The 17979-nt window shown below is 35.5% G+C and overlaps 2 protein-coding genes across 2 annotated transcripts; one reads left to right on the top strand and one right to left on the bottom strand.

The window, feature by feature from the left end:
* The first annotated feature begins 1298 nt into the window (after positions 1–1298).
* Positions 1299–5002, top strand: LOC104230517 (29 kDa ribonucleoprotein B, chloroplastic). The gene is made up of 5 exons (XM_009783350.1): positions 1299–2287; positions 3037–3138; positions 3397–3756; positions 4060–4164; positions 4647–5002. Exons 1-4 carry the CDS (start codon positions 1832–1834, stop codon positions 4120–4122), a joined length of 981 nt encoding a protein of 326 aa, XP_009781652.1. The 5' UTR covers positions 1299–1831; the 3' UTR covers positions 4123–4164; positions 4647–5002.
* Positions 5003–5778: 776 nt separating this feature from the next.
* LOC104230516 (BTB/POZ domain-containing protein At5g03250-like) lies at positions 5779–10571 on the bottom strand. The gene is made up of 5 exons (XM_009783349.2): positions 10259–10571; positions 9521–9590; positions 8475–9259; positions 7266–7701; positions 5779–6444 (listed from the first exon to the last, which is right to left on the bottom strand). Exons 1-5 carry the CDS (start codon positions 10315–10317, stop codon positions 5968–5970), a joined length of 1827 nt encoding a protein of 608 aa, XP_009781651.1. The 5' UTR covers positions 10318–10571; the 3' UTR covers positions 5779–5967.
* Between the last annotated feature and the right edge of the window lie 7408 nt (positions 10572–17979).

Genomic DNA, 17979 nt, shown 5'->3' with positions numbered 1-17979 from the left:
GTGAAATAGTGGTATACACAGGCAAGACTCGAAATCATTGTTGCTCTAAACAAAAAGTTACTATTTTTAAGAAAGTGAATATTATTTTAGGTAAATCCAAATACAAAAGTTGGAATATTTTGTCTGAATTGCAGGACAAAGTCGAATAAAACTTACTAGAACTAATGCAAATATAGTTGTAGTTTGATACTATCAGATTGCATTATAATAACCCTCATTCCCTCAATATATATAAAGGCCTCACATTTAAGTGCTCTAACAGAGTATTAAAAAATATGAAAATAACTGATAATTGAAAAATAGCCAGCGTTTGCAAATCATTGAAAAATAATCAATATTTTGCTGAAATACAGAAAATTCCAGCATAATATGCTGGATTACAGAGCTCGTGCGTATAAACTTTCAATATATTATGTTTGAACTCCAATGCACGGAAAGTTCCAGCATAATTTACGGAATTATAAAGCTCCTGCGTATAAACTTCCAACATATTATGTTGGAACTATAACACATTATGAAATTCCAACACATTATGCTAAGATCTCATATGTAAAAAAATTGAACTCCAGCATATTATGTTGGAATTTTTCCGGATTTTTAAGGGTGTTTTTGTTCAGATTTTACTTTTACATAAAAAGATGACTAAATTTCGATTACTTTTGAAACTGTGGTTATTTTACTAGTTGTAAATCTCGCTATTTCTGTTTTTTTTTCCCTTAAAAATTTGTAAGGCTTCGGCTAATGACTCCATGTAGCCACTCTAAAGGGCTGTTGTTTAGGAATTAGCCAGTGTATCCTAAATTTTAGTTTTTCAAGACAAAAATGTCCTGAGTTGTCCTGAAGTTAAAAATTTTAGTTTAAAATTTCAGGACAAAATATGTATTGATTAATCTCTAAATATCATATCTGAAAATGACTATATGTGCACTTGCAATTTGCCCATTGGGCCTTATTGTCCTTAACCAAAAAATATCTACAGATTTTCCCACTCATAAGTATGAAGCATTGTATCTTCAAATTCTTGAAAAACCTTATTTCCTTAATGCCTTTGCCATGCTCTCTAATTCTTGCTTATAGTGTCACATAAAATGGAATGAGATGACAAAACTGGTTATACTAAAACTTATAGGGCTTTGGTTTTTGCAATATCGGCTAAGCCTTTTAAAATCTTTTCTAAAACAAGCAACATGGCCTTTCCTATTTGGGCCTTGTACCCCTTAAACTAAAAAATACTAACACTCTTTTCCACTACAAGTAACTTAAATAACTGGCTACCTAAACGCTTAAACTTAAAATAGGCGATTAATATATAATATATTTATAATTTATATATAATATATGTATAATTATTGTATAATGTATGTATACTAACTCAAAAAAGTAAATAGAGAATTCGACAAGCTGTTTGTATAAAGATCCTTTATAAATATGAACATTATAGTCTCTCGTTCTTGCTTATAGTGTCACATAAAATAGACCAGAGTAAATAATAAAATGAAGTCATTACACAAATAGCCAGTCAGATTAACTATTTACTTTTCCTAGCTGATATACACGATTATGCACTGATCATATATAATTATATACGTATTATACATGCATTAGTCATATATTATATATGTATCATTATTTTAGTTTAAGCGATTGGACGAGCGACAATTAAGATTAATTCTTCAAATAAAATTGGCTATCATAGCCTATAGGGCTTTGGTTTTTGCAACTTCGGCTAAGCCTTTCAAGATCTTTTTGAGAAAAACAAACATGGCCTTTCTTATTTGGGCCTTATTCCACTTAACCTAAAAAAATATCTACAGATTTTGCACTTATAAATATGAACATGTTTGCCTATAAACACTGTATCTTCAAATTCTTGGAAAAACCTTATCTTTCCGCCTTACCCATTTTCTTCTCTCGTTCTTGCTTTATAGCAAAAACCATGGCTTCTTCCTCAGTTTCTTCTCTCCAATTCCTCTTCGTCACCCCTCAAACCCCTTCTTCTCTAAAACCCAATTCCACACTTTCCTTCTTCTCTCTCCCTTCCTCTTCTCTGAACCTTTCTTTATCTTCTTCTTCAACAGGCCTTTGTTCAATTAAGCCTTTTGAATCTTCGTTTTCGACTCGCGTTGCGCTCTCTGGTTTTGACCAATTGGAAGATGATGTTGAAGTAGCAGAACAACCCCGTTTCTCTGAAGACCTTAAACTCTTTGTTGGTAATTTGCCTTTCAGTGTTGACAGTGCTGCTCTTGCTGGCCTTTTCGAACGTGCTGGAAATGTCGAAATGGTTGAGGTAATTTAGTTAACTGCCAATTATTCCTATGTTTTTGCTAATTAATGTTAAAGCGTAATTAAATAGTTAAAATTGTGCCATGGCATAATTAAAAGTGTCTACAGTTTAAGCATTAATATGTGGTGGTTCACTCAATTCAAGAGAGCCGAGGGTCTGTCGGAAACAGCCTCTCCACCTTCACAAGGTAGTGTTAAGGTGTGCGTACTCTACCCTCCCCACCACTTTGTAGAATTACACTTGGTTTGTTGTTGTTGTTGTTGTTGGTTCACTCAATTCAAGACTTAAGGAGTAAGCTTTGATTTGGAGTGGAGTTCCCTTCTTCAGATTCCTTTGAATTGCTGTGTTGGTCATGTTTGAACGTTATTAACTGGAAATGGATATTTTAAGGTTCTTAAATGGTCATTTAATAGGTAATTGCAAGTAACTCTACTTAATAAACATTGATAGGTAACCTAGAAAATGGCAAAGAAATCTGCTATAACATGTTAAATCACACTGATGGTGTAAAATTCATTATACTGACAGTGTATATAACTTAAATCGTAATTGGAAACATGACCAGTGAGTAAGTTGCTATGAAACTCTTGCAATGTAGCAGTAATTCTTTTGTCCTATTTGCTCTAGTTTCTTTGGAGAAGGCACTCTTTGTTTTGTACATTCCCTGTAGTGAGCTCAACAGAGTTTGTTTTGGGCGAGAAGGATTGACTAGGAGGGTAATGAAGTAGTGAATTTTGTTACAATTTTTGCAGGTTATATATGACAAGCTCACTGGAAGAAGCAGAGGGTTTGGTTTTGTGACAATGTCTACGAAAGAGGAAGTTGAAGCTGCTGAACAACAATTCAATGGATATGTAAAGTCTTGCCCTTTCTGCTCGTAATCCATTATTACCATTAAGTGTACTTATATTACAACGGTTGTCTAAATTTTCCATGGTTTTGGTTATCTTAAAGACTGTTAAAACAAACTATATTCGTTAATTAACTTTTTCTAGTCTCACTTTCAACTTGCAATTTGTATAATCTTAAGTCTTATCAAGTGCTTGGATATGCACTCAGTTGCAACGATTTTGATTGATATCTAAGCGAACATTCTGATGTCATTTTTGCAGGAAATTGACGGGAGGGCAATAAGGGTGAACGCAGGGCCAGCACCAGCCAAAAGGGAAAATTCTTCGTTTGGAGGTGGAAGGGGTGGAAATTCTTCATATGGAGGTGGAAGGGACGGGAATTCTTCTTTTGGAGGTGCACGGGGTGGGAGAAGTGTTGACAGCAGCAATAGAGTATACGTAGGAAACCTCTCGTGGGGTGTCGATGACCTGGCACTTAAAGAATTGTTCAGTGAGCAAGGCAATGTTGTGGATGCCAAAGTAGTCTATGATAGAGATAGTGGTAGATCAAGGGGCTTTGGATTTGTAACATACAGTTCGTCCAAAGAGGTCAATGATGCAATTGATAGCTTGAATGGTGTTGTAAGTATATTCTTAGTATGCCTGATTGCATATCTTGATTCGTGGACCGATATATTCATGCCTGTAGATATCAGTTGTTTTTGTCCTTTAGGTATCTGTCTGAAAAGAAGGATTATGAATTTGTCCGCCGCTGCACTTTTTTGCATCCTTCCTCCTATATGTGTTGGACTAGTTGGACCACAATTAACTAGTTACATTTCTTCTAACTATTGATGTAGATGTTTTATTGTAACCATTCTTGAGTTTCAGCTTTCCTATTTGGATTTCTTCTAACTTTGCATCTGCTGTGATATTGTGGTGCAGGACCTTGATGGCAGGTCCATACGCGTAAGCGCTGCTGAAGAACGGCCCAGGCGTCAATTCTGAATGTGTTAAAACTACATCTTTTTGACTGAGGAAAAGCTTGAGGTAAACAGCTCGCACGTTCTGGTTTCAAAATTCTGCATAATCTTTTCAAATGCAGAGCTGAGAACACATCAATATCTATTTGTATACTCTAAAGATTAGTAACCTTTGAAGAAATTGCTCTCTAACAACAAAAACAAGAGTCAATTTTTGATAATGGTACCAAAAAAAGGGAAGAGAAAGGAGGATGAAAGTTGAAAAAGCTCAATCTACCATATGTGGAGTACTTGGTTATAGAATTTCCTCAAGGAAAACTTGAAATAAATAAATAAAATTCCGGCAAAGGTTGTCCAATGTATGTTATGTACCTCTAAAACCTAATATTTTACCTATATACGCAATGTAATTTCTCGACAAACGGACAAAGGGTGGTCAATTGACCACCCTAAGCAAAGTGTGGCTTCGCCCATGCTTGGTTATTTTAAGTTTTTAACACTCTCGCCGAAGGTGATTTTGCTCTAATGAATGTATATTCTACATGGCAGGGCTTCGTATCGATGAAAATTGCAGCAAAGCTCATGAATTTTTTGCACCTTCGACACCTGCTACTTTTACTCCAAAGTTGGTACAAAATTTTGTATCTGCATCTAGACTAATGAGAACTCACAAGTATATTACCTCTTACAGTGTATGTTCTAAAATTGCCTCGGGGAAAGATTCTGATCTGTAATATTATATCCATTAGTTGATAATGGACTAGAAATGACATGTTAGATCACTCTTTGGTATGAATCTTGGTGTGAACCTTCTTTCTTGTAAAATGAATGTGCAGTGTATGTGTTGCACACATTTAAGGTCTTGAGAACTTAATTTGTTGGAGTAAAGGGTTGTTTGATTCTGATATTTGAGCAGTTAATTCTAACATAAAATCCCACGTAAGATAATATATTATTTGGTTTATTGTAGAATAAAATTTTTTATGGTTGTATAACTAATGTTGCTTTGCTGCTGTGACTGTGTTTGAGGGTCTATTGGAAACAATCTATCTGCTTGCACAAGGTAGGGGTAAGAAAATATACTGGGTATGCTGTATAACTAATGCAATATTTGGTTGGTAGTATTTTAAGTAATATCCGCATTAAGTTATGGATAATTTGGAATTAGAATGTGTATTAGCAATGTGGAGATTAAACTATTTAAGACAAACGTCCTACTAAAGTAAGTAATTCATGTATAAAAAAAAAGGGGCAGCCCGGTGCATTAAGCTCCCGCTATGTGCGGGATTCGGGGAAGGACCGGACCACAAGGGTCTATCGTACGCAGGCCCTACCCTGATTTTTAGCATAATTTGAATCCACACATCTTATAATGATAACACTCAATTTTTTCTGTCAAATGTCGGACCAACGTCAATAATACTCTCTCGGGATTAATTATTTGCGAATTAGTTATCTCGAGATTGTTATCCACTCTTTCATTGGAATAAAAATAACACTACAATTCCGAATTAGTTATCTCGAGATTGTTATCCACTCTTCCAATGGAATAAAAATAACACTATCATTCCGGGATTTGTTATATCGCTATTTTATCCCAATCAAACATAGGATAAACTCATCTCAAATTTAATCTCAGGATTAATTATCCCTTAACCTTCGTACCAAACGAGTAGTACCTTAAAAGTTTCACTGTATGCAATTGCTCTTTGCTTAAAAATGCCTATTATCTACTCATTACAGCATTAAAAATTTGTAAAAATATCAGGACGAGTGCAAACCATAACATACATAATACTACCATAATAACAGTAAAAGAAGTCCTGATAGCAGGAAAAGAAGAACACACAGTAAATAACTACGTCCACCTTTAGTTTGAGTCTCCCTTCTTGTGATTTTTATGCTCATTAACAGGTGGAGGTTGTATTTTACAGGGCTTTACTGTATTCAAGTCACACTGAGATTTTTTCCCACAAAACACATTCCACCTTTTCTTTGTTTTTACCACCTTTTTAAACTCCTGTTTCATGCTGTTACATTCCTTTTCTAGCTCTGCAACACGCTCCCTCACATCGTCGATGCTTGATCCCATGCCATTTGCTGTGTTCGTGTCACGGTTGCCTCCACGTAAACTACTTTGCGAGTTGTCAAGATTATCAGAGACAAAAAACCATCCTGATATTGATGTTCGTAGCCGAAGTTGTTCAAAGAACAATACTTGAACTATGACCCTAAGAGGTAGCCTCTCATTTTGAGCAGCATGTGTGCAAGCCTCTAATGACAGCTTCTGGCAATTCATTAGTCTGCAGATTTGCTCTCTTTCTGAGTCTGTGAGCCAAGGATGTGCCTAAAATTGAAAGCATGTGTAAGAAAACATGCATAATAAGGAAAGTAACATTAAATTTGAATGAAAAGAGGTTGAGAAATGAACTTTGACAATAATTGTTTTCTGAAAAATAATTGAAAGTTGACAACTTTTAAAAAAGGGCAGCCCGGTGTATAAAACATCCAATGTTCACGCAGGGTCCGGTAAATTTAGGGTGTATGTAGGCAGCCTACCCTGATGAAAGCATCAGTGGCTGATTCCACGGCTCGAACCCATGATCTATAGGTCATTGACAACTTTAAAAATTAGGGCAGCCCGGTGCATAAAACATCGCGCGTTCATGCAGGGTCTAGGGAAAGGTCGCACCCGAAAGGAGTGTTATGTAGGCAGCCTATCCTGATGAAAACATCAGTGGCTGGTTCCACGGCTCGAACTCGTGACCTAAGTTACACTGAGACAACTTGACCGTTGCGTTAGTGGCTGACAACTTTACATGTCACAAAAATACTAAAATAGAGGTATTTATCCACATGCTCTCCATGAAATGATTAAACATCTCTAGCTAGTCTAATACTAAAAATGATTAAACCTCACTAATCTAACTTTCCTTCCCCATGTTACCAACTTTGTAGTTCACATAGAAAGGAAAAAGTACAGCAAGATTCAGTGGAATTAAGAAAGATCAGCATATTAAAGGGCAGCCCGGTGCACTAAGCTCCCGCTATGTGCGACCAGGGGTCCGGAGAAGGGTCGGACCACAAGGATCTATTATACGCAGCCTTACCCTATATTTCTACAAAGACAACATATTACTAAAGTGAAAATGAACAACTGTTTGTTACCTTCAAGTATATATCAATTGCGCGATAAATACCATCAGAAAGTGGCCTAGCAAAATCTGGGATTGTAGCAGCAAGAGACTGAAATTTTGGGAACTTAAAATTAACATCCGGCGCCACCTCCGCGAGATATGAATCCACCAGATTTGACACCCTTGTTAATGAAGTCAAGGGAAGTGAACCTTCCATCAATTGGTTTTCTTCCATAAAACATGGAGAAGGTGCAGAAGAAGCCTGGTCTATTGACATAAAATGGTCCAAAATTCTTTGAAAACAGTCTATGTCATATAATGTCTCCACTGAATATCCCATATTTGGTATTAGCACATCATCTAGTGCAGCTTGATCTAATTGCAATCCCACTCTTCTCTCCAAATTTTCCCTGCAGGAGGGACTTGCTTGTAGCATCATAGCAGTTCGGAGCAGCCTAAGAAGAAACCTGTCTCGAGACATAATATAATTAAGTAATTAAAAGTGTGCTCGTTTTGACAACTTACACTTTAAAATGAAATGTTCACACAACTTAACATAGTATTAGAGCAGGCAGAAGGTCCTAAGTTCAACTCCATATTTTCACGTGTTTGGTTCAAGAAAAAGAATCAGGTCCACACGTGAGGCAGTATGTTGAGACATAATATAATTAAGTAATTAAAAATATGCTCTTTCTAACAACTTAATCTTTTAAATGAGATAATTCACGCAATTTAACATAGTATTAGAGCAGGCAGAATGTCCTAGGTTCAAATCAATATTTTCACGTGTTTGGTTCATGAAAAAGAATCATGCACACACGTGAGGCGGTATGTCGAGATATAATATAACTAAGTTACTAAAAGTGTGCTCTTTCTAACAACTTAGACTTTTAAATGAGATAATTGACATAACTTAACATAGTATTAGAGCATGCAGAAGGTCCTAGGTTCAACCTCATAGCAGTTCGGAGCAGCCTCAGAAAAAACCTATGTCGAGATATAATATAATTAAGTACATTAAAAGCGCTCTCTCTCTGCCAGTTTAAACTTTTAGATTGAATGATTCACACAATTCAATATGGAATAAGAGCAGACAAGAGGTTCTAATTTCAAATGTCACCGCCACTCAAAAAGAAAAAAAATATTTCCACTTGTTTCGCCCATGAAAAAAAAGGAGCACACACGAGGGGGCATTTTGAGACATAATATAATTAAGTAATTAAAAGTACGCGCTTTCAACCTGGTCTCCGTTACTCCTTTTTGATTTGGTAGCAATTCCATTATCTCCTCAAGAAGTACCCTTTGGTCTGCCTCTGATGGTGTGGAAATTGTTGAACCTGATTTAGTATGGCTAGTAGCATCCTTAAAACTTGCTTGTCTATTCATCAAAGGTATATATTTCTTGGCATAAAACACAAGAGCACCTGCTATATTTTCAGGCCTCATTCCTCCGGCTTCAACCGCCTGAATCAATCGTTTGTAAAGAGGTAAGCTAAGGAACGACACATCTTCGTACCACCAATCATCTGTCAAGGGTTGTGTCCTCTTTTCGGCGCTTATACCATTCCATATATCCGCGCCTGTGCTACCCTCTTGACTATTTTCAGAAACAGGCCAATTAAATAACTTTGTATCAGTACAAGCTTTCATTGCTAAGGAATTTATACATCTCGACACAATATGAAGTTCTTCAGCATGTGGTAAAACTTCTTCACATGTTTCTAAAGCTTTTATAGTATCTGTCCAATTCCCAAAAACATCATTAAGAAAAACTTCTGTTTGTGTAATGAGATTTCCATCTCCAGTTTCTTCTGTCATTTGCAAATACTCTGATGCACATCTTAGACTAACTATATTTAAAGGAGTAAGTTCTATTTTGACACCATAACAAAATTTGGCTACTGGTTCAAATGCTTTAGCACCACCAGGTATGTCACTTAGCTGCAAAACACAAACTGATCCGTCGTCGTTCGATGATTCTTTAATTAGCTTTGCTAGTAGTCCACTTCTTGATATCAATGGGAACTGCAAAAGTAATATCCGAAAATAGTCAGACCTCTCTATAACAGCCATCCTCTATAACAACGCTTCACTGTAACAGCCATCCTCTATAACAACACTTCACTATAACAGTCACGTTTTCGTTGGAACCAATTTTTCATGTTATGTTATAATATATAATATATGTTATGTAATAGTAGCACTTTACATCACTGTAGCAACCTAAAATTTTCGGAACAAACAACACTGTTATAGAGAGGTTTGATAGTAAATAAAAAGGTGTACCTTGTGTAGATAGAAGGACATTTCTCCAATTTCAATTGTAACATCACTAGGAAGGCCTGATGTGCAATGCCTGAATACAAAGAAAACATATCTAATTTTGCTGCTCAAATGCAAAAGGAAATTAATGTTTAGTTTGATTTTTTTTGTCCCTATTTCATCATTATTTATCCCTATTAAAACTGATTATTTGTCAATCAACTATTCTAGTCATACACATATTAAAAATGTCAGATAATCAGAGATAAATGACCCTATAATTTGTTTTTTCCTGTCATTTATCTAGTTTCAACAATTGCATACATTACTTAACTAATCTCTACATATATAGCCACAACAGATTTAGCAAAAAAATTGAAATTTACGAGAAAATAATTGAAACTTTCATTTTATATGCCGGTATTTTTGATTAAGCACGAAGTTTAATAAAAAGATTTTTGGCAAATGCATGCCAAAATGGGGGCAAGTGCACAGATTGCTATTTTCATGATATTTAGAGATTAACCAATACTTATTTCTCCTAAACTTTTAAACTAAAAATCTTAATTCAATGCAGAATATTTTTGTCCTGAAAAATTAAAAATCAGGACGCACAGGCTAATTCCTAAATAACAGCCCTACCTGATGTCATTTCTACGGCAAAATACAATTAGAGCCTACATAAGCAATGATAATTGGATAGGGAATTAAGATGCAAATCTAAACCAGCAGAAAATTAATGAGAGAGAAATAGGGGCTTACCAAGCTTGGCCTTCGCGACGAAAGGCCTCAGATTTAGAGCCAAGTTTCACGAATGCCATATATCCCTAGCAGAGTTAAGACTAAAGTGCAATTAAGAATGACAAATTTTCTTTTCTCTTATTCTGAATTTATCCTCTTTGCTGCATAATTACACAAACATGAAGAGTTTTCTCGCGTAAAAAGAAGATAAACACACTAGAAAATTAGAAGAAAGTAAGAAAACGATATTAAGGATTTAATTAGCAGTTTATTATATATTATGTGTATATCTACGTTTTTTTTAATTGTATTTATGTGTCGATATAATTTGAGTCGAAAGCAATGAGTACAGCCACAACCAATGATATGGTATTAGATCCGCCTCTACGGGTAGAATAGAGTAATGTGTCCCGAGTCTATGGCGGTAAATAAGAAGAGTGAAATTCGGATATTGGGTTTTTGACAGTTGAAATAACTGCTTTTTCTTCTCCTTTTATTTCTGGCCTGGTTATACTCAGCATATTCACTCACTCTTGCAAACAAAGACCACAAATTTTACATTATCAAAATGATATACCAGTGTACTAAACATTATCAATTCGGCATAGGAGTTGATAATGCTAGTAAAATACTTGTGGACCATTTCATGGTATCCCTATTCAAAAATTTGAAGAATTAACCCAAATACCGGCTTATCCAACCATTTAAACTAATAATAATCGATGAATATATAATATATGCATAATTTATGTTTTATATATGTATAATTGTGTATAATCTATGTATATGGCTAGAAAAAATAAACAATGAATATGACCGGTTATTTGTGTAAGAAAAATCTTGAGAAAATAAGCGTGCTAGAATTTTCCCATATGAAAAATTTCTTGCGAATGCCATGTTTTGTGGTAAGTCCTGGTAATCACTTTACGAAAAATTCTGGCGATTGTTATTGTAAGCATTTAAATTTTATTGGATTTAAATTCATAAAATAATTTGGACCATACTAAATTCAAAACACTAGTCCAAACAAATATTGTGGCTAGTAAATCGAGCTAATTATTTAAATCTAATATATGTGTTGGGCTAGTCCATTTAATTGGACTACAAATTAAATGATAAGCCCACTTCAGTATCCCAAGGTCCAAATGGCTATTAGCCCATCTTAAAGCCCAGACTCATGCCACGTGTCAAGTGATGTGGCAATCCAAGTCAAAAGAACAAGCCAATAAAAATCATGCCACGTGTCAAGTGATGTGACAATCCAAGCCAAATAAATCATGCCAAGTGTCTAGATGGTATTGGTCAGTTTAAACGGACCAATCAAATCGCAGAGACACACCACTCCCTACAACTATAAATAGAGGTCTTCATAAAGCTAGAAGACACCAGAAGTGATAACAAAAAGCAAGCAGAGAGCTCGTGGATTAAACACCGCAGATTTCGCTACAAGCTACAAGTTCAAGCATTCAAGCTACAAGTTCAAGATCAAGAACGAAGCCAAATCAAATAACAAGGCGTTCAAGATCAAATTACTTGTTCGTGATCAAATCCAAATTCAAGTTCAAGGCCAAGCTTTACAAGCCCTTGAATCAAATCAAAGTCAAGCTATTAAGCTAGCGTTTGGCCATAGATTCCAAATTTATTTTGAAAAAAATGATTTGGGTAAAATTTGGATTGAAGATGAAAATGTGTTTGGACATACGTTTTCAAAACATAGTTCCCAACTTTATTTTGGAAAAACATGTATATAATTCCCAAGTTTTGGGATTTTGGCCCAAAATCAGCAATTGGGATGATTTTGGGATTTGGAATTTTGCCAAAATGTGGGCAAAATTTATGGCCAAACACGAGTTTTGAAAATAAATCCCAAATTTATTTTGGCAAAACTCATGGCCAAACGGGGCCTAAGATACTTTACATTCTTGAAGAATCAGAGGAATACCATAGAGATTGTAACATTTCATTTATTGAAATCAAATACTATATTTGTTACGCAATTTTCTAGGCTTCATTATTTATATTTCTCGATGCGAAAATTTGTTATTACAAATTTCTGGCACGCCCAGTAGGACAATCTCTACCTCTCATTTTCAAATTACCAAATATCAAGAACACAGAAATGGCTCCTAAGAAGACCAACTTCAAACTCACTACTGCTAAGGCAATGGATTCAAAGTTTTCATCTGATGTGGAAAACTTGTTGGATCCTACTATGGAAAACGTAGGACCTGTCACTAGGAACAAAGCAAACTGGTTGGGACAATATGCATTTCAAATGCCTCCTGCATCAGTTCCTATCTTTGATTTTTAGTCCTCAAAAGGGGGCAAGATCCTTTTCAGCTGAATTGGAAGAAGGAGCGAACATTGCTGAAATTGTTGAAAAGACATTGGCTCTACTTAGCCCTTCTAGATCTAAGAATCTCATTACACAAGATGATGATGATGTCTTGATCACTGGATCTGCTCTAAGTATTCCACATGAGTTGTTCCACTCAAAGTATGGTGTAAGAGAAAATTCGTGCTTTGCTCCACCATCTACGACGATTATCCAAGCAATGGTGACTAACACTTCAACTGTTAAAGAGCAACTCATAAATTTAACAAAGGCAATTAAAGGGTTAACGAAGCATATGCAAGATCAAGATAATCACATTGTCAAGCTGACAGATAGAGTTGAAAGCATGATGGAGGGAGATTCAATTCATGCACCTGGAAAGCTCCCAATGATGCAAGATAAAGGAGACTCATCTGCAAGGCAGACAACGACTCCTAAAGAATTTCAGATTTCATCTGATGGGGTTATTCCCATTGACCAATTGAAAAACTTTATTATGGGAACCATCAAAGATAAGCACGATGTTGTTGCCAAGTCTTCTCTTGCATATCCGAAACCATACATTGAGAGAATTGATAGTTTGAAGATGCATGCAGGTTATCAACCCCCAAAGTTTCAACAATTTGATGGTAAAAGAAATACAAAGCAATACATTCCACACTTCGTCGAAACTTGTAATAATGCTGGAACCTATAGAGATTATCTTGTCAAGCAGTTCTTCCGTTCCTTAAAAGGAAATGCTTTTGATTGGTATACTTATCTCGAGGCTGGTTTCATCGATAGCTGGGAGCAACTTGAACATGAATTTCTCAATCGCTTCTATAGCAAAAGGCCCACTGTAAGTATGGTTGAACTCACAAACACACGTCAATGGAAGGATGAACCAGTTGTTGATTTCATCAAACGAAGGAGGAACGAAAGCTTCAACTATAAAGACAGACTTAGTGAAGCTTCTGGAATAGAAATATATATCCAAGGAATGCATTGGGAACTTTGCTACATCCTACAGGGTATCAAGCCTAAGTCTTTTGAAGAATTGACTACACGTGCTCATAATATGGAGATAAGTATGTCTTCAAGTGGAAATCAAGGGCCACCTGTTTATGAACCTCGCAAAGTGAAGGATAAACAAGAAATAAAGAAAAGAGGCAAGTTTGTGTCGAAGTCTGAGAGCAAGGAATCAATGAATGTTAATGCCTTGCCATTAAAGGTCACTTCAAAAGTGAGTAAGAAGCAAAGTGTGAAGACAACGTCCTTATAGGATAAAGTTGGCCGAAAGTTAACTCTGAAAGAAATGCAAGCAAAAGAATATCCATTCTTGGATTCCGATGTCCCAACAATTTTTGAAGAACTCCTTGAGTTGCTCATTGAGTTACCCGAAATGAAGTGTCCAGACGAAACTGGAAGGACTAATGATCCAAATTATTGCAAGTACCGTCGGTTGATTGGCCACCCTATTGAAAAGCGCTTTGTCTTCAAGGAGAAAATCATGGACTTGGCCGCTGAAGGAAAAATCTTGCTTGAGGATGAAAAAGACAGTTCGAATCAAGTCACTTTCATCTTTGGTTCACTTGATCCCATTGTCCTTTGCAATTTTGTCAAAGTACATGAATGTGATGGCATCCAAACTGTATCATTACCAAATATGATTAAATTTGGTGACTTTGAACAAATTGATGTGAGCAAACCATTGCTTCTCCCTATAGCGTATAAACTAATAGTGGAGGAAAGATCTCAAGAGAAAGGTGAAGCACGTGATGATCAAACTGATGTGAAGGTTGGATTCTTATTACTCGACGAAGACGCTGAAAGAAAAATTCACAAAGGGATTCAAATAATGTGTTGACTAGGGGAAAAATGGTGAAAAGACCCAAGAAGAAAATGATAAAGAAGAATTGGAAGAATGCAAAAATGGCGGAGAATCACTATCAAAGGCTACGCCGTCTAGTGATATTGGACGAATTCCTGCCAAGCTAGTTACACCCGCAAACTTCCTGTGAATATATCAAGGCCTCATGTTATAAGATAGATTAAGAAGAGACAAAGAAGGAGGATCCATCATTGCTGCCACCTCCCTTGCCTGAAAAACTCACTGGGAATTCTGAAGAAGTGGACATTTGTGATGCAAAAATTACATTTACTAATGATGATCTTTTGCTTGGTGAAACACACCATAATCATCCCCTATTTATGGTTGGCTTTGTACGAGAACAAAGAATAAGTAGAATCTTGATCGATGATGGGTCCGACATCAATATTCTCCCAATTCGTATTGTCAAAGAGCTTGGCATACCGATGGATAAACTATGTGAAAGTCATTTGATGATTTAAGGGTTCAATAAAGGGGGGCAAAGAGCTATATGGGCTATCAAATTGGAAATAAATATGAGAGATTTGCATTTGAGTGCATGGATGCACGTGATCGATGTAAAGACCTCATATAATATCTTGTTAGGAAGGCCATGGATACACAAGAATAAAGTGGTTTCATCCACCTACCATCAATGCTTGAAGTACTGCAAAGATGGGGTTGAAAAGAAGATAGTTGCTGATGATAAGCCCTTTACTGAGGCTGAATCATACTTTGCCGATGCAAAATTCTACTTAAAGAATTACGTCTCAAAGGAGGTTAAGGTTGATGATGTGATGTTGACCAAAAGTGTTGCAAAGAAGGTTGATTTCACAACTAGCAAGGCAAGGATTATTGTTGAAAAGGATCAGGTGCTTCATGATAGGAACAAGATGAATGAGGCATCTTCAAGTAAGAAAGTGACTCTTGTTCTTCGCTATGTCCCAAAGACAAGGAAAGTTGAAGATCCATTTTCTGAACTACAAGGTAATGTGTTAGGAGATGAGACCCTTTCATATCAAACGAATTGATGCAATTAAGTCGTCTACAAAGTTGCTTAAAGGGTTTGTTAAATCATCAAACCACAATTCACTTCCAAATCTGGCACTTCCCGTAAAGCATACAGATGAGGGCTTTGACCCAAATGCCTACAAGTTGTTAGAAAAAGCTGGATATGATCCTAATGAACCATCCAAGTTAGGAATATCACACCTCCTTTTTTTCGAAGGATATGAAGTTTTCTAATTAAAGTGACATCATTCGAAATTGGATTATTTATTTTATTCAAAGTCATCACTTGGAATAATTTATGGTATCCCAAGTTACCGGTTTATTTTAAATCCCAAATCGAGAAAGTTTGACTCTGTTTTAAAGTCCACGAACACAGAAGACCAGGTAACGAATTTTGTTTACCCGCGAGAAGGTGTGAGGCATTCCCAAGTTCCGTGGGTTTAGCACAGTTGCTCAACTATTAATAATTAGTCTAATTATCTGATTAATACATATTTGAACCTATTGTGCATTTTTACCTTTTAAACCGCTTTTAGTATTTATGGAATTTGTTTGAACGAGTCGCAATGTCGTGCACTCATTTATATTTTGTACACATTGCAAATCACGTCACGCGAAATTCACCTGCGACTTACAACATGTTAATTTTATTTACTATTCGAAGTTATGGCCAAGTCACGTGAAATGCACACTCGAATTGGGGATTACGTATCATGACTATGCCACGAAAACTGTAACCATAGTCATGATGATTTATTATTAATCGCACCTAAAGCAAACTATAGTATTTATGAATTATTTTCCAAGTTTGAGATCAATCAAGAAGATTTAAGAATTATGGCAATGATATTTTTTGGTGGTCAATATACTAATTAAATCGAACTGGGTTTACTAATTATCTTAAATGAAATATGGTGACAATCTAGCAGTTCTATCCTAAAAAGCTACTGCGCATTTGAAACAATGACTCCGAAATCCATAATTTGTTCTTTGCTCGTAAGTTAAACTCACAAATTAATCAATGACCAGAGCATTAACATCATGCAATGGGCTAATAAAATGATTGTAAAAGCAATATGGATTACAGAATATGTCAAAAACTATTGGGTTACTACCAGAACTTAATGAGCCAAGTTAGTATTGTTTGTATGAGACTCAAACCAATTCATAAGCAGGTTTGTATATATGACCAGTTGAGCAATATCAAATTACTAAATCGACAATTAAACTACAGAATCGATAGTTGAATAATCTCAATTTGTTACAATGATAGCTATGAACAAATATTACAATAATAGCTACTCTACAAATATAATCTTTCTAAATTAGTATTCTTTCTTCAAATCATTACAATAAATAGCTACTCTAGAAAATATGGCCAATGAATTTCACTTCAACTCAGACAAACTTCTATAGCTAGTCATTGAAATCTGAATCTATTAGTCATATGAAAAGCTATTAAATCAAATCACTATATAATTCTGTAATTAAAATGCTGCACTGATTTCTTCAGAGATGACTCCGATCAACTGGTGGTCAAATCCATCCATCCGCCACATCTCAATACCATTTTAAGCACAAATCATTAGTTAAACAATAACATGCTATCGAAGATAATGAACTGGTTAATGCTGTGCTTTAACAAATTAAATTTAATTTTATAATACACAAAACAAAGATCAACAAAAGATGAACACCAAGTAGCATCGAGACCTAAAGCACACTGGATATATAAAGCCAAACATAAGCAACATAAAACCAAGTAAAAGCATCAATCCATACTAGTAGGGGCAAACATCCACACATCTAGAAGAAATCAGTATCAAATAAGAAAACTAAACACATGATGGAGCATGTAAAATATCAGATTTGCATTTGTTGAACCGAACTGGATGAGTACAGAATATGAAACATACCTATAGCAGCAGAATCAAAATAAAACAGAAAATAAGTCTCTGAAAACTGGAAAAAGAGGGCAGCAACAAGAGCAAATGCAATAGCAGGAAATCAACAAGAACAAAAGAACCAGCAACTGATTTGAAATTCTAGCAGAACGGAGTAAAATCCAGTAGCAAATGGAGACAGAATAAATACCCTTAAAAGTTCCTTTTTTTTCTTTGTTTTCCGTTTCTAACCTTGAACTAAAAAGAGAAATATTCAGAATAAAAATGAAAAATTCTCTGAAGTTTTTGAGGGTTTTTCGTGTATTCCTTTTGAGTGAGTAAATATACAGTGTCTTAGTGTGTGTGTGAGTGAAGGAATGTTAGACCTTATAAAGGAAAATGTGAGGGAATAATTCTGGGGAATGCAGTCCCTAAAAATAAAGAGAAAGGGCATCTTTTAAAATTGAATTGGACAACTATTGGACAACTGTCCTTAAAATGCAGATATTTACTCAATTTTTTTCAACCCTTTTATCTTATAAAATTAACCCTTTAACCCTAAAATCTAATCTAATCTCTGGGTTATTGCACTTTAAACCCTTCTAGAGATTTCCCCCAATAACCAACTTAGATTCCCTAATTTTCCAAATCCCTTTGACCTCTT

Source organism: Nicotiana sylvestris, chromosome 12, assembly GCF_000393655.2.
Source record: "Nicotiana sylvestris chromosome 12, ASM39365v2, whole genome shotgun sequence".
NCBI classification, from domain to species: Eukaryota; Viridiplantae; Streptophyta; class Magnoliopsida; order Solanales; family Solanaceae; genus Nicotiana; species Nicotiana sylvestris.
This window is presented reverse-complemented; position numbering and strand designations above follow the sequence as displayed.

Bases quoted from the DNA above. Each gene is read 5' to 3' on its own strand.
- LOC104230517 (XM_009783350.1), top strand. From the start codon at position 1,832: ATGAACATGTTTGCCTATAAACACTGTATCTTCAAATTCTTGGAAAAA. The intron at 2,288-3,036 runs GTAATTTAGTTA...CAATTTTTGCAG, and splicing joins GAAATGTCGAAATGGTTGAG to GTTATATATGACAAGCTCAC. The intron at 3,139-3,396 runs GTAAAGTCTTGC...TCATTTTTGCAG, and splicing joins AACAACAATTCAATGGATAT to GAAATTGACGGGAGGGCAAT.
- LOC104230516 (XM_009783349.2), bottom strand. From the start codon at position 10,317: ATGGCATTCGTGAAACTTGGCTCTAAATCTGAGGCCTTTCGTCGCGAA. The intron at 9,591-10,258 runs GTAAGCCCCTAT...CTTTGTATTCAG, and splicing joins CGTCGCGAAGGCCAAGCTTG to GCATTGCACATCAGGCCTTC. The intron at 7,702-8,474 runs GTTGAAAGCGCG...GTCTCGAGACAG, and splicing joins AAAGGAGTAACGGAGACCAG to GTTTCTTCTTAGGCTGCTCC.